The sequence below is a fragment of the Centruroides sculpturatus genome, unplaced genomic scaffold (assembly GCF_000671375.1).
Source record: "Centruroides sculpturatus isolate CEXI.00-Female unplaced genomic scaffold, Cexi_2.0 scaffold191, whole genome shotgun sequence".
In the NCBI taxonomy this organism is placed as follows: Eukaryota; Metazoa; Arthropoda; class Arachnida; order Scorpiones; family Buthidae; genus Centruroides; species Centruroides sculpturatus.
Genome location: NW_019384365.1, coordinates 416,908 through 430,782, shown reverse-complemented (window position 1 = coordinate 430,782; position 13,875 = coordinate 416,908). Strand labels below are relative to the sequence as shown.

Below are 13,875 nucleotides of genomic sequence, written 5' to 3'. Positions count from 1 at the left end.
AAAATTTTATTAGAAGTTGATTTTTTATCGATGTATTTTTACTGGAAATTTCGTATTGTTGCTTTATATCTTCCGTTGATATCTATAAGTTTTATTTTCTAAAGTGGTATGCCGATTTTTTAATAAAGATTTTTCGAATAAGAAGCGAATTGTATTTAAACTTAATTAAATACGTACTTTTATAACGATTTAATTATTTAACAAAGGGGGAAAATAATCAGCAATTGTTGCATGATTTTATACAATTTTTCTTAAGAAAAAACAATTTCTTAATCATCTGACCACTTCTAACGTCAGATACGGTCATTTATTTTCATTTATCTCTTTCCACATAATAACAACACTAAGCGGAAAATAACATCATAAAAAAACAATCTATCAATAACGGACATATATAGACGATCCATTGAGAATCTTTTAGTGAACTCTTCCCATCCTCATCGTATCTTCTTGGAGAATCTTGAAGGATGATCAGGTTTATGAATTCTGTGCCAATTTAGCAGAAAGCAATTTTGAAAAATAATATCCTATTGCCTAAAACTATTTATTGCAATGAGGATGTTTATGATTAAAAAGAGATATTTTTCTTTTAAGTTCTGTAGTAAATTTGTAAAGAATAATACTTTAAAATTACACATAAAATGGTCCGAAAGTTGGTTAATCATTGCAAACATAAGAAAATGGATATTTTTCAATAAATTTATTTCTAATTATTTCATATTTTTATTATGTTTTTATCTATTTTATAAAAGAAAAGCACATTATTATAAACTCAGGCTTATTTGATATTTTATATAAAGAAAAGCACACTGCATTTTATACAGAATCTTGAAACAGTCAAGCAACTTGCTTGACTTTTTGCGGTTAATCGCTTATTTCTACAATAAATATTGAAAATTGAAAATGACCACTTCCTTGGTCTTTACACAACTTTCCATCTAGGGCCGAATGAATAAAATCACTGAATCCTGGTAGTTGTCGCGGCTTCACCCCTGACCAACAGATTGTCCACGTGGAGTTTTCCGGGTTTTCTTCACGTGTCTAACACCTAAATAGAGACCAGTTTACCTTAGAAACTCTTCCCGGGAGCCACTTTTCTTGCGAAATCNAATGAACAGGAGATTGTTATATTATTAAATTAATTAATTATTTAAAAATAAATTATATTAAGATACATACATTCATCTCTTTATATTTTCAAAGTTTCTCATTAATAAATAACGAATATTAATTAAGTTTCGCTTGAATATTAATTAAAAGTGAACTAAAACAAGATGTTTTCCTTCTCAGATAGCAGATTTGGTATGTCAGATGCCACAAAAGGGCAGAATCAACCTTTTAATCCACCCTTGCATAGACCTCTGGAAGAAAATGGTAAAACCTTTTAAAAAATTCTTTTATTAAAGAGGGGGAAAAAGTATATTAATTACATTATGAAGCATTTCAATAATTCTTGTAGTTTATTGTTTTCTTTCCTCAGGCAACAACTTCCAAACGAGCTTATACTTAGCTCCCTACTGTCCTTTGTATTCAACACCGGTAAATAACTTTAAAAAAAAGCACATTAATCTCGTACTTCTTCACTGATCCCTTGATTGATATGTCAACATTGTACAGGGGATTGTTTTAAAACTTTACTTTGCTCAAATGCTAGATTAACAGGATTTAGATACACTCAACTACTCAGTACTTATACTATATTTTTATAAAGGTTATCATTTTTTAAATTATAAAGAAAAAGAAACTACACACTTATATGACATCAATAAGGTTTTAAATCCAATAATAAAAAGATGGATTAAGCTATAAAATAATTTTAAATCACTTATTAATAAAAATATAAGCAAATGTTTATTTTGGCTAACATTCATTTAAATGTTCTATTTAAAATGTAGTGATAAAAAAATATTATTATTATTATTACTATTAATTTAATTGTTATCTTTTGAAATGGGTAAAAGAAATTTAATTTTTCTTTTAATTTTTATACTTTAATAATATATCAATTTAAAATCTAGTTAAAATTGTTATAATTAACTAAAGCTGGAATAATGTTATCTCTTGTTAGTCTTATTCTTTTATTATACAGATTTATTATATTTTGATAGTTTATGAAGTAAGAGAAATATAGAGGGCTTTCTGCCAATAAACAAAAACAAGACAGTGACAGGTTCATTACAACAGAATCACAAGTGACAGTTCTAGAAACTGTTATTAGTGCTACTCTGTTGATATATAACCTGATAATTATGTCAAAACACAAGACAATTTCTGAATCAAAATACAAAATAACATACAGTATATAATTTATTAAAGAATTTCCAATTTTGACAATTTATAAATAATTAACTATTTTTAAGCAATTTATTTTAAAAATTTTCTTATCTCTCTCCAGAGATGAATTTATCAGTTCTTAAAAAGTTCACAACTGAGGGGAACCACTATTATGGGAGGTCCCCACAAAACTGAATAATTTTCTTATAATTAAAAGAAAAAAGTATAAATAAGGCTCATTTATTTCCAATTTCATTTTATTCTATACTAACGTAGGCTATACTTAAGAGAGTAAGCCGACTTTAGTGAAAAAATCAATTTAATTCTTGTTTAAGTTAAAAAAAATTTAATATTTTTATAAAAAAGTAAATTATGGTTTTAGGTTATATACTGTTTTTTACAAAAGGACCCCACTAATAGGCAATAAGAAGGCTCTTTAAATCTTTAAATCCTCCTATATCTTCATTTGCATTAATGTAGATAGAGATCAAAGTATTCTGTATTCCTGTATTCTAATAATTAAAAAAAATATATTTACAAATCTACAATAAATTAAATAAATAAAAAAGTCACATTAAATATATATATACATATATATATATATATTATATTTCATAATAAAAGTGCTCCTTTTTGGCTTCTCATTCATGCAAAAGATATGATTTAATTAGTTTCATTATATTTAAATTAAATGTAATTATACAGTATAATTTATTTTAATATTTTATATTTAAAATTTATTTCTTTCTATGCTTTGTATCATTTCATTTCTTATAAGTATTTTTAAAAAATTAATTTAAAATTGAACAAAACTTGGACATTAATAATTTAACATCATACATTTGTAATGTGCTTGAAAAACTTAACTTTTAAAATTGTCATTTAGGTAGATAAAAGATCAAAAGATGTAAATTCATCCTTCCATAAAAAATTTTAATATTTAATAAATTTTTAAAAAATTTATTTTACATTCATTAAATTTCAAATTAGCTTTCTTTAATTAAAAAAAAACTGATTTTACGAAGTAAATTAAATCATAACATTTTATTTTGACAGTTATAATAAAAATTAAATGTTCAAATATATTTTATTTTCTATTTATAAACAGATAATACTATATTTAAATATATAAATATTTATGTCATTTGCAAGTAATAAAATAATTTAATAACTTTTTTTAAATAGAAAGAAAATCTCTCATTTTCTTCTCTCTTATCTCTATTGGAAAATACCAAGAAAAATAGCAAAAAACAAAAATTAAATTTTATTTAAAAAATTGAATTTTTAAATTATCTTAAATGTAATTAAGAAGCATATGTTTAATCTTTATTAAGAAGTAATTGTGTAATAATAGTTTTAACCATTTAAATCACAATCAATCCAGAAAACTGACTTGATAGAGGATTAGATATCACGTAACACACAAAATCCTTTGTGTATATCACGTGCTTAATGAAAAATTGGACCTATAATGGTCCTATTAAAACACATGGTCAGTTCTATAATGATTCATTATCTCTATGAAATTATTTTATTACAGGGTGTGGTAAAATTTATATCCATGTAACAAGTTATAAAAAACTTGCTTTATGTATTAGTTGCATATTAATAAATGTATTTTTTTTATTATTTCTAATTATAAATTCTTCTTAACTGTTAATATATATAATGAAACTCATGTTTCATTAATATATATATGTATATATATATATTTTTAATATTTTCTCTTTAATTTCAGGTACAAGTGAAAGTATCAATTGTAAAATATCTCCAGTATTTAGCATCTTAATTATTATTGAAATGTGGCTTTTAGGAACTTAAAAAAAAATTATAGTGTATTATGATTTTTACTCTGTAAAGAACTTTGTAAACCTGGACAGAGATAGCCTGGAGTGATACATCAGGGAATTTGGGGGAAGAGTTATAGGGGGATACATTTTGTTTATAATTATTTCCCCATTCTCTTGTGTATTAAAGGCAGAGAATGTCCCTTCTTTATAAAAAAAAAAATTAATAAAATAAAATATAAAATATATAGATATGTATGTGTCGAAGAATAGTTTTTTATGAAGGATATCTCTATATTGAAGTAGGAAAAACAAAAATCTTTTCAGTTTGCTGATTGTGATTTTAGAGTGTACTAGTTGAAGAATTCTGTTATGGATGACGCGCACAAGACTGAAATTTGTTGATTAAAAAATAAAAAAAGGAGGGCAGATAAGGTTTTCATTAAGAAAAAATAAATAAATAAATAAACAATTGTGATGTCCTGGAGTTTGTTGGAAAAAATAAAAAAGAAGGGTGGTGAACCCTTTGAAATTCTTCACCTGCCAATTCGTTGTAAATTGCCATTCTGATTATAGAAATAAAGAAATTATTAAAAGAGTCTAAAAATTTTCATTTAAATGTTTTATAAATTTCTTCATGTTTTTAATTAGAAAATAATAATAATAATAATAAATTTACCAAAGTAAAATATACAGAGATTATTTTTAATTAATAGTAGCATTAAAACTGAAAAATTAAAAATAAATTATAATTAATAAAATGGAGCTTATCACACACAATTTATTTTGTATAATTAGCAAGTTTTAATTTTAGTTTTTAAATTCAAATTATAAAAACCTGATTGGATGATTTAAATTTAAAACGTGCTTTAGTGTCTCCATCTGTTGATTGAATTATCAGTTACAATTTAATTAATACGTTTCGTAATTACAATTAATTAAACAGCATTATAAATTACAAGTAATATATCGGAATTATAATTAATGATACGTTAGAAATTATGCTTAAATCTTTGCATAATTTATTTTTCTATTAAAAAAATATATATATTATTCGTTTGATTATAATTTTTTTCGGCACGATAATTTCTTAAAATATATTTTTATGTTTTATTTGAGTTATAGATTTAATTATTTATTCCTATATCATGTAATAATATGAAGATTTAATATTAAAAATAAAATATTACTTTATACTTTGGCTAAAAAAATAATTATAAAAGTAGCAAATTTCCTAACATTTTATTGTTTCATAATGAATTAGTATAGAATTTTCTGTATATTTAACAATATTTGTTATAATAGTTTATAATTTGGGCCTCTTTAGGGCCTCTCTCAAGCCATTAATGGCCCTAAAGAGGCCCTAGCATTATAAAAGGAGGATCTCTCGCTCCGAAATCCATAAATATATATGAAGAAATTCAATAAAACAACTAAAAAATAAGATTTTTTAAACCATTTATCAAAAGAAATTTTAATTTATATAACGTTTAATCACATTTTTTATATTTTGGGGGTCATTTATGTATAGGGATAAAATGGTTGCACTCTCATAGCTGAACCTTTTAATTATAAATGTAAAGATAATCATGGGAATTATTGTTTAATATTTAATATATATAAAGTAAACCAAACAAAAATACGTTATTTGTTTACACTCTGTTTACACGTTTATATAAAGACAAACAGATGATATCCTTGATAAACTAAGCATTAAATGCTACAACAAGGGAGAAATCACGTCTCAGTAATAAATAAAAACAGGAGGGAGGGGGAAAACATTATGTCTGTTGTCTATAAGAGAAAAATTGACAAATGAGAGAAGTAACGTATCCGAAATATTTAAAATATTAAGAGAAAATCAATGTTTTCTCGATCATTAAAACAAACAAACATCGGGAATTGCAAGGTTCCCTTACCAACAATTTCACCCAGCAATCTCTATAAATATTATATATATAATCGAATGAAATTTTTATTTATTTATTTTTTTAAGAAGGAATTTTTAGCATTAGATTGCCCGAAGCCAAACTTTAAAATATTACAAAATTCATCATGGCATCCAAACAGTTTGTTACTGGGATATTGATGTTGTTTTTAAATGTCTGAAAAATGTATTTTATACTTTCTTTCTGTCTTTAGCAATAGCCTAAAGGTTATAAAATCCGAGTTCATCATCCAATATATAAATACATACAATGTATAAGAAATTTATAACAATCAACAATTCTTCGAGGGGAGGAAAAAAGTAACGTAAAAAACACACCCAAAAAAAAACTCAATTACTTCAAAGCATTTTCATAGTATCATTCTCTTACTCGAAATTAATTAACTTCGGCAAATTACACCGCAGATGATTTACATGTCTTAAAAATGGGTTAAAGCTCTCTTCCGCCATGACAAGATTTCATAAAAGAGGAGGAAACAATTTTTTTTTTTTTAAATTTTGCTTTAAATATTAAATTATTAAATAGTTCCCAGGAGGAAGATATCTGTTATAGAAAGTAATCTAATTTTCGATAGGGGGGCATAAGGAATGTTCTGTACGAAGGGAGAAACTCTCTGCTCTTTCTCTTCAGACAAAACACAGGAAAATCGCAGATGACAAGGTATTAGTAATTAGACAGTAAATGGAATTGACGTTATCCCTCCATGCAAACGGATCCCGGGTACACCCTCGGCCCTTGAATATAGATTGCCTAATTATATACATAGGTGACATACGTGGTAATAAAGCGACATTAGTCACAGCTGCGTTACGTTTACGTCGTGTCACTGGTGACCATTTTAATATGATCAGATTTTAATAATTTACATCGACGTTTATTCGTCCCTTTTGGTAAAAGGAAAGAAACAAAAAACAAAAAAAAGAGAAAATTTTAATTTTAATCTCGTCCTCTGATGTATTAAAATCAGTTTTAAAAGTTTGGAAATCCCTAAAGGTTATAAGAGATAGAAAGCGATTAGTTTGAAAATGTTTAATGTTTTCTGTTAATTTTAAATATTTTTTAAATTCGTTTTTTTAAATTGTCTGGTATTATGTTATTTAATTAATAAATAAATAAAATCACGTGGAAGAGTATAAAACCGCACCCAAAGGGGAAAAAAATCTAAGATAGAAAACACGTGATTGGACCACTCAGTTATTACATAAAAGTATGATGTGATTAAAATAAACCGTTCTGTAGGATGAAAGTAAGTCCCATCAAAAGATATCTTTCATGTCGAGAGACATGGATTTTGATCCCACCTTAAGTCAAATATGTTTTTTCTATATCTTGATTTCGTTCTGGATAGATATGAGATTTATATACCAGGATTTGTACTTTGGATACCATTTGTCAGTTATAAAAATTTCGTAGTTACAAATTCTTAACTCTCTACAATCAATCATTTACTCAGATTTTGGATATGTTGACCAATGAATATAAATATGTGAATAGTAGAAAAATATATAAAATATTTTTTTAAAATTTTATTAGAAGTTGATTTTTTATCGATGTATTTTTACTGGAAATTTCGTATTGTTGCTTTATATCTTCCGTTGATATCTATAAGTTTTATTTTCTAAAGTGGTATGCCGATTTTTTAATAAAGATTTTTCGAGTAAGAAGCGAATTGTATTTAAACTTAATTAAATACGTACTTTTATAACGATTTAATTATTTAACAAAGGGGGAAAATAATCAGCAATTGTTGCATGATTTTATACAATTTTTCTTAAGAAAAAACAATTTCTTAATCATCTGACCACTTCTAACGTCAGATACGGTCATTTATTTTCATTTATCTCTTTCCACATAATAACAACACTAAGCGGAAAATAACATCATAAAAAAACAATCTATCAATAACGGACATATATAGACGATCCATTGAGAATCTTTTAGTGAACTCTTCCCATCCTCATCGTATCTTCTTGGAGAATCTTGAAGGATGATCAGGTTTATGAATTCTGTGCCAATTTAGCAGAAAGCAATTTTGAAAAATAATATCCTATTGCCTAAAACTATTTATTGCAATGAGGATGTTTATGATTAAAAAGAGATATTTTTCTTTTAAGTTCTGTAGTAAATTTGTAAAGAATAATACTTTAAAATTACACATAAAATGGTCCGAAAGTTGGTTAATCATTGCAAACATAAGAAAATGGATATTTTTCAATAAATTTATTTCTAATTATTTCATATTTTTATTATGTTTTTATCTATTTTATAAAAGAAAAGCACATTATTATAAACTCAGGCTTATTTGATATTTTATATAAAGAAAAGCACACTGCATTTTATACAGAATCTTGAAACAGTCAAGCAACTTGCTTGACTTTTTGCGGTTAATCGCTTATTTCTACAATAAATATTGAAAATTGAAAATGACCACTTCCTTGGTCTTTACACAACTTTCCATCTAGGGCCGAATGAATAAAATCACTGAATCCTGGTAGTTGTCGCGGCTTCACCCCTGACCAACAGATTGTCCACGTGGAGTTTTCCGGGTTTTCTTCACGTGTCTAACACCTAAATAGAGACCAGTTTACCTTAGAAACTCTTCCCGGGAGCCACTTTTCTTGGGAAATCGCCCATATGTTGGGTTGCCTTATTCCATCAATCTTATTTTTTACAGAGCCAAGCGCCTTTGATCATGTTTCGAGAAAAGCTTCATCAAGGTCTGCACTAAAAGAAGTTGAGCAAATGAGTGATGATGATTGTTGTATGCATAACCCTTCAAGTTACCTCCATGAAAAAGTCAAAGAACGAGCCTTAAATCTGTGTTTTCACAGGTCGCGTGACTTTTGAAAACCATGTATAATAATCAAATGTGTAGCAATCAAACTAAACTCAAAACATATCAAAATGTAATTACTATAAATTATTAAATGTTTATAAGTAAATATATTATTTTGCTCAAACATAGAATATATTCAACTTTTTAAATAAATATAATTTTATTCTAAAATAATTTAATCTACATAAATAATTTTTAATGCATCTATTATCCATATATTGTACATATCTGACGCTACGTAGAATATATTACTTTCTCTTACTATATCATTATAATAACAGGCTACCTTATAATATCAATATTCACAAGTCTAAATGTATAAATTATATGCCAAATATCAAAATTCATAAAAAAATAAATGATTGTCCGAATTAATAATTTTGAGCATCATCACTTTATATTCCTTAAATTCATGTCTTTCACAATTCAGTGTACAGTGTAATCAGTTTAAAGTTAATTAAATATTTAATTCGCTTTAAAGCAATGCAACACGAAGGCGATTTACCAAGGAAGATGTCTTTCGGGAAGACTTTCTATGGAGAAAATGGTCCTTTTTTACGTATTACATAAGTGGAGAAAACTCGAAAAACACCATGCGGACAGCCCGTTGGTGTTCACTTTTTCGGCTACACCGCATCTCTATCGTCGGCATTTATGAGCTGAACTGAAATAGGATTTTATATAAATTTCTGTTACCATTAATTAATGGAGTGATGTTTCAAATGTTATATAATTCGATAAAATTAGTTAAATAAATATTATCGCTCAAACTATATCATTATCCATCATTTTCTCACATCGTTGGTGGATGAAGCAAACGTTATATGAGGATCACTACACCCATCGAGCCAATTGGAATTGTCTAGCCAACTGATTTACTGAATACGTTCCTAACATAATGAAAAATTAAAGAATTATGCACTTCAATAGTAAAGAAAGATACTGGGAGAGAAAATTGAAGGTGTCGAGGGAGGATAGCTGTGACTGAAGCTCTTGAATGTTTATAATAAAACGTTTTCATTATAATCGAAATTCGGAAAGCAAGGTGTAAGTAAAAACAAGAAATATACGACAATTATAATGCATTATATTCAAAAACATTTAAGACCTTCCATGTAGCTTCACAGATAGTATAAATCATAACACATTTATCGTGTACTAAATATATGAAATTTTAACATTAGCAGTAATGTAGTGATTTCAAAAAGTTTTAGTGTAGTATCTGATATTATTAATATATTAAAAGTAGCAATAGATTTTGATACGGAATTATCCTTGTAGCGACATCTATAGGTATGTATATTGTATATACAGTGCCTAAATATACTTAAATTACATAGCGAAAATTGACGATTTTAGAACGTTTTCTACTGGCAACATTGCAATGACGTCATATTAAATCTGGAGCCTAATGCGGGATGCGTAGTTACATCAACTAGCTACAACACAACAGAGAGTGGCTGTGACCATGGTTACAGCGCTCTTGGTGCAACGACAGGTACTATCAACGATTTGAAATATTTCAGCTCGTTGCCTTTACACAACACAAATGACACGTCTCTTTGACTTAAAAGAAAATGGCGGACATGTATACGTCGCTTCAGCTATGTAGTATATTCTAGCTCGTTGATTTACACTCAATAGTGCAATGGGAGTCACGCTGATTGGTGGATCGATCCCGTCAAGCTATTGACAATTGACATCACTCATAAACTTAATTCTTCAGTTTAGTTGAAGTCACATAACAAAAGAAAACGTTTTGTTTAGTTTTTATTTTATTATAATTTGTTTATTTATTTAAAAAATTATGTTTATTTATTAATTTATGTACTTTATATAAATGTTTAATTTGTAACATTTAAAATAACTTTTAACTGTCGAAATTCTACAGTGCGATCGTAAAGTCCATCGCAGTGGGCAGGGAAACGGAAGGAACTTCCAGGAACGAAGTAATGATGTCACAGTAGACCGCACATTGAAACAGCTAAAGTAAGTTATGGCGTTACCACTCGGCGAGCCACGTGGGCGTGGCTCATGCTGAGGGTCTTCACTATCACATTGTATAAGTAAACGATTAATTTTCCCTAGTATCTCATTTGCTCGGAGCCGAGTTATGTTAAACAATGAGTAACATAATTCTGCAGATTTTAAGGTAATCTTCAAACTTTTTCGATAAGGTATGAATTCCGAAAGTTAATTTTTTAGTATAACCAAATTTCAAGAAAACAGATTCAAGTCGTTCAATGACATTATTCAGGTCATCTCCTCAAATAATCTACTGAATCTAAAATATATTCACTTGATTGGAATAACCCACATATATCCTTAGTCAATTATTTTGACAAAGTGAAGATAAATCTGTCGCACTTATTTTGAATGATGAGTTGGTAGACTCTGCTATTTGAGGATAAGCCATTGTCTTATTTCCTCTTCTACTTCTTTATCAATTCCAGGCCACCAGACTTTTGTTCTTAATCGTTGTTTTCTTCTTACCGCACCTTAATGAGTAGAATTTTTCAAAACTTTGAAGCGATTGGAATTCTTGTGCCACGAAGGAAGTTATTATTTCTTTGTGAGTAGAAAGTTCATTCCAAACGTGTTGATATTGCTGCTGAAAAATCGTGTAAGTCCTCTTCTATTCTATATCCTGAGAGAATCTGTGGAGATTTCGACTGTTAGTTATTGTCTTTTATTCCTTTGTCGTGTCATTGAAGGTTAAAGTGTGGAAACGACATAATTTACAACAGAATTGACGTAACGTATATTTTTCTCAGCAATGATTTATTCTATGTTAATTGAAATAAACTGTCTCCGATCAGTGGTGCGTCAGGCAAATTTATATTAGGGGGCCCCATGTACAGTGAGTTCTTTAGATATTTTTCTTTGGTGACATATTTTCTTATAAAAGATTTGTTTAAAGCCCCAGGTAATTGCTCCTTTTGCCCATAGGATAACGCGCCACTGTCTCCGATATACATGGTGTACTTTTTATCTTGAGACATTGAAATAACTTAATTGGATCTCATTATTTTGGAAAAAGGTGTAGACAAAAGTTGTTGGGTGTCGACCGAACAACTTTTGTCTATACCTTTTTCCAAAATAATGAGATCCAATTAAGTTATTTCAATGTCTCAAGATAAAAAAAAATACACCCTGTATATAAAACTTTTAATTTGGAAGGAGACTGTAAGCGCAATATGCTTGATTCTCTGGACGATCTGCTATGAGAAGAGATGGCTGCCGGAAGGATTTTCTAAGGAAAACTGAACCCTATTTAGCTGTTACAAACGTGAAGAAAATCCAGACAACTTCACGTGGTGAGCGTGAACCCACGACCAGTGTTCAGTGGTTTTATCCACTTGGCCACTGGTGACCTATTTAAGAGTTTGCTTGTAAGATTTTTGCACATTTCTCTTGTAGAAGTAAACTCTAATTGTTGGTAGCTTTAGTGTTTCTACCATTAATAACAGTCATTAGCAATTTGATGATTATTGTTTGTTTTATTATAATTCGTTGGAATCTAAGATTATGTATCAAAGTTTAACTTATAAAGAGCATCAGTGCGAGTGAAGAATAGGGATGAGGGACACTAAACCATCTCCTAAATTGCACTACATAAAATAAATTACGAGAATCTAAATCGAATTCAAACCCAGATCATTTGCGGAGTAAGATTTACCGTAACAAAATATAAGGGGATTATTTTTGGATAATCTCAGGCTGGTGAAGAATTAATTAATATAAAATCGCTTATTGAGAATTCGCATTGCTGAATAGCAGAATTTTATTTAAAGGTTATAAAGTTTTGCTTCAATGATTCATTTAATGATCGGATGCAATAAGTTCGCGAACTTTTTCAATTATTTCGGCCATTTAAACTATTGTTGGTCATTCTCACTATTTTTCATCTTCAAGATCCCGTCCCAAAATTTAACATTTTCTATCGATCTATTATTAATGACAATGGCGCTGATTTACACAATACGAAATTTCTAACACAAACTTCATGCTAATGATAAACGACACGTGAATGAGGTTGTAGAGTTGATCGATTGTTACCTATTCGTTGCATTCTATTCTATTTGCTTTTACCTGCTCGTAATAAATTCAGTTCTAAAATTTAATTGTAACCCTTTAGAACCTCTCTTGTGTAATTATGTTAAATATTTCAATAATTTTAGGTATTCCGTCAGTTAATTTCTGCCACTATCAATATGATATCTTTTGAGGATTATTCCTCGAAACTGAAATAACTTTAATTATTTAATTTAGAGTTTACTTTCCGGCTTTTATATATAACAGAGAAAAAGTATGGCGATCGGTCAATTGGACTAAGGGAATCTCGAAACGCCGAGATATGCAAAAAACTGTAGGGTTTTTTCTGTATGTATGAATGTTAGTGTGTATGTGTGTAGGGAGTAGGATTTTTTCACCCACTTTGAAGCTTAATAACACGTGTGCCTTTTGGCGAAAATTTCCGAAATTTTGCAGGAGAGTTTGAATATTAGGGACATTGATGCCATTAAATTTTGGTGGTTAAAGATCAACGGAGTGGGGAGATAGAAGAGGGGTTACATGTCTTATCGCCAATGGAGTCTGACTTAATGAAGGATTTTTATTCGTTAATAGCATTTACAATATTTTTTATAAAACTCATTTCTACCCTCATGTCAGGATAGGATCATATAAAAACACGATTCCCGTTCTTTTTAAACAAGTAACGGCCAAGAAAGACCATTGGATTTTGAATGCGTGGTCACTGATTGGTCGCCAGATCATCACACCACCAGCAGCAGACCTCCGACAGAGCAGCTAATGACTCATTGATCGAGGATCACACCACTCTATATATTTGCATAGTGCTACAACTGGTAACCGTTGATTTGGCGGCAGGGATCACACCACGCTGCATATTTGCATAGTGCTACTCCCGGTAATCGCTGATTGGTCGTTTAACCCGCAATCGACGGCTATAAAAGGGTTAAATTAATAGAAAGGTTGCGGCCGTCGTATTTAGCCAAAACGTGAA

At 28.7% G+C, this 13,875-nt stretch overlaps 1 protein-coding gene across 1 annotated transcript in view; it reads left to right on the top strand.

Annotated features, from left to right (window-relative positions):
• Positions 1–1,713, top strand: part of LOC111642341 (hemicentin-1-like) — a 54,294-nt gene extending 52,581 nt beyond the window's left edge. The window contains exons 16-17 of the mRNA XM_023388679.1: positions 1,291–1,374; positions 1,460–1,713. Coding sequence (XP_023244447.1) covers positions 1,291–1,374; positions 1,460–1,587 — 212 coding nt within the window. The 3' untranslated portion in view covers positions 1,588–1,713. The remainder of the gene's footprint in view (positions 1–1,290; positions 1,375–1,459) is intronic.
• Positions 1,714–13,875: the final 12,162 nt, after the last annotated feature.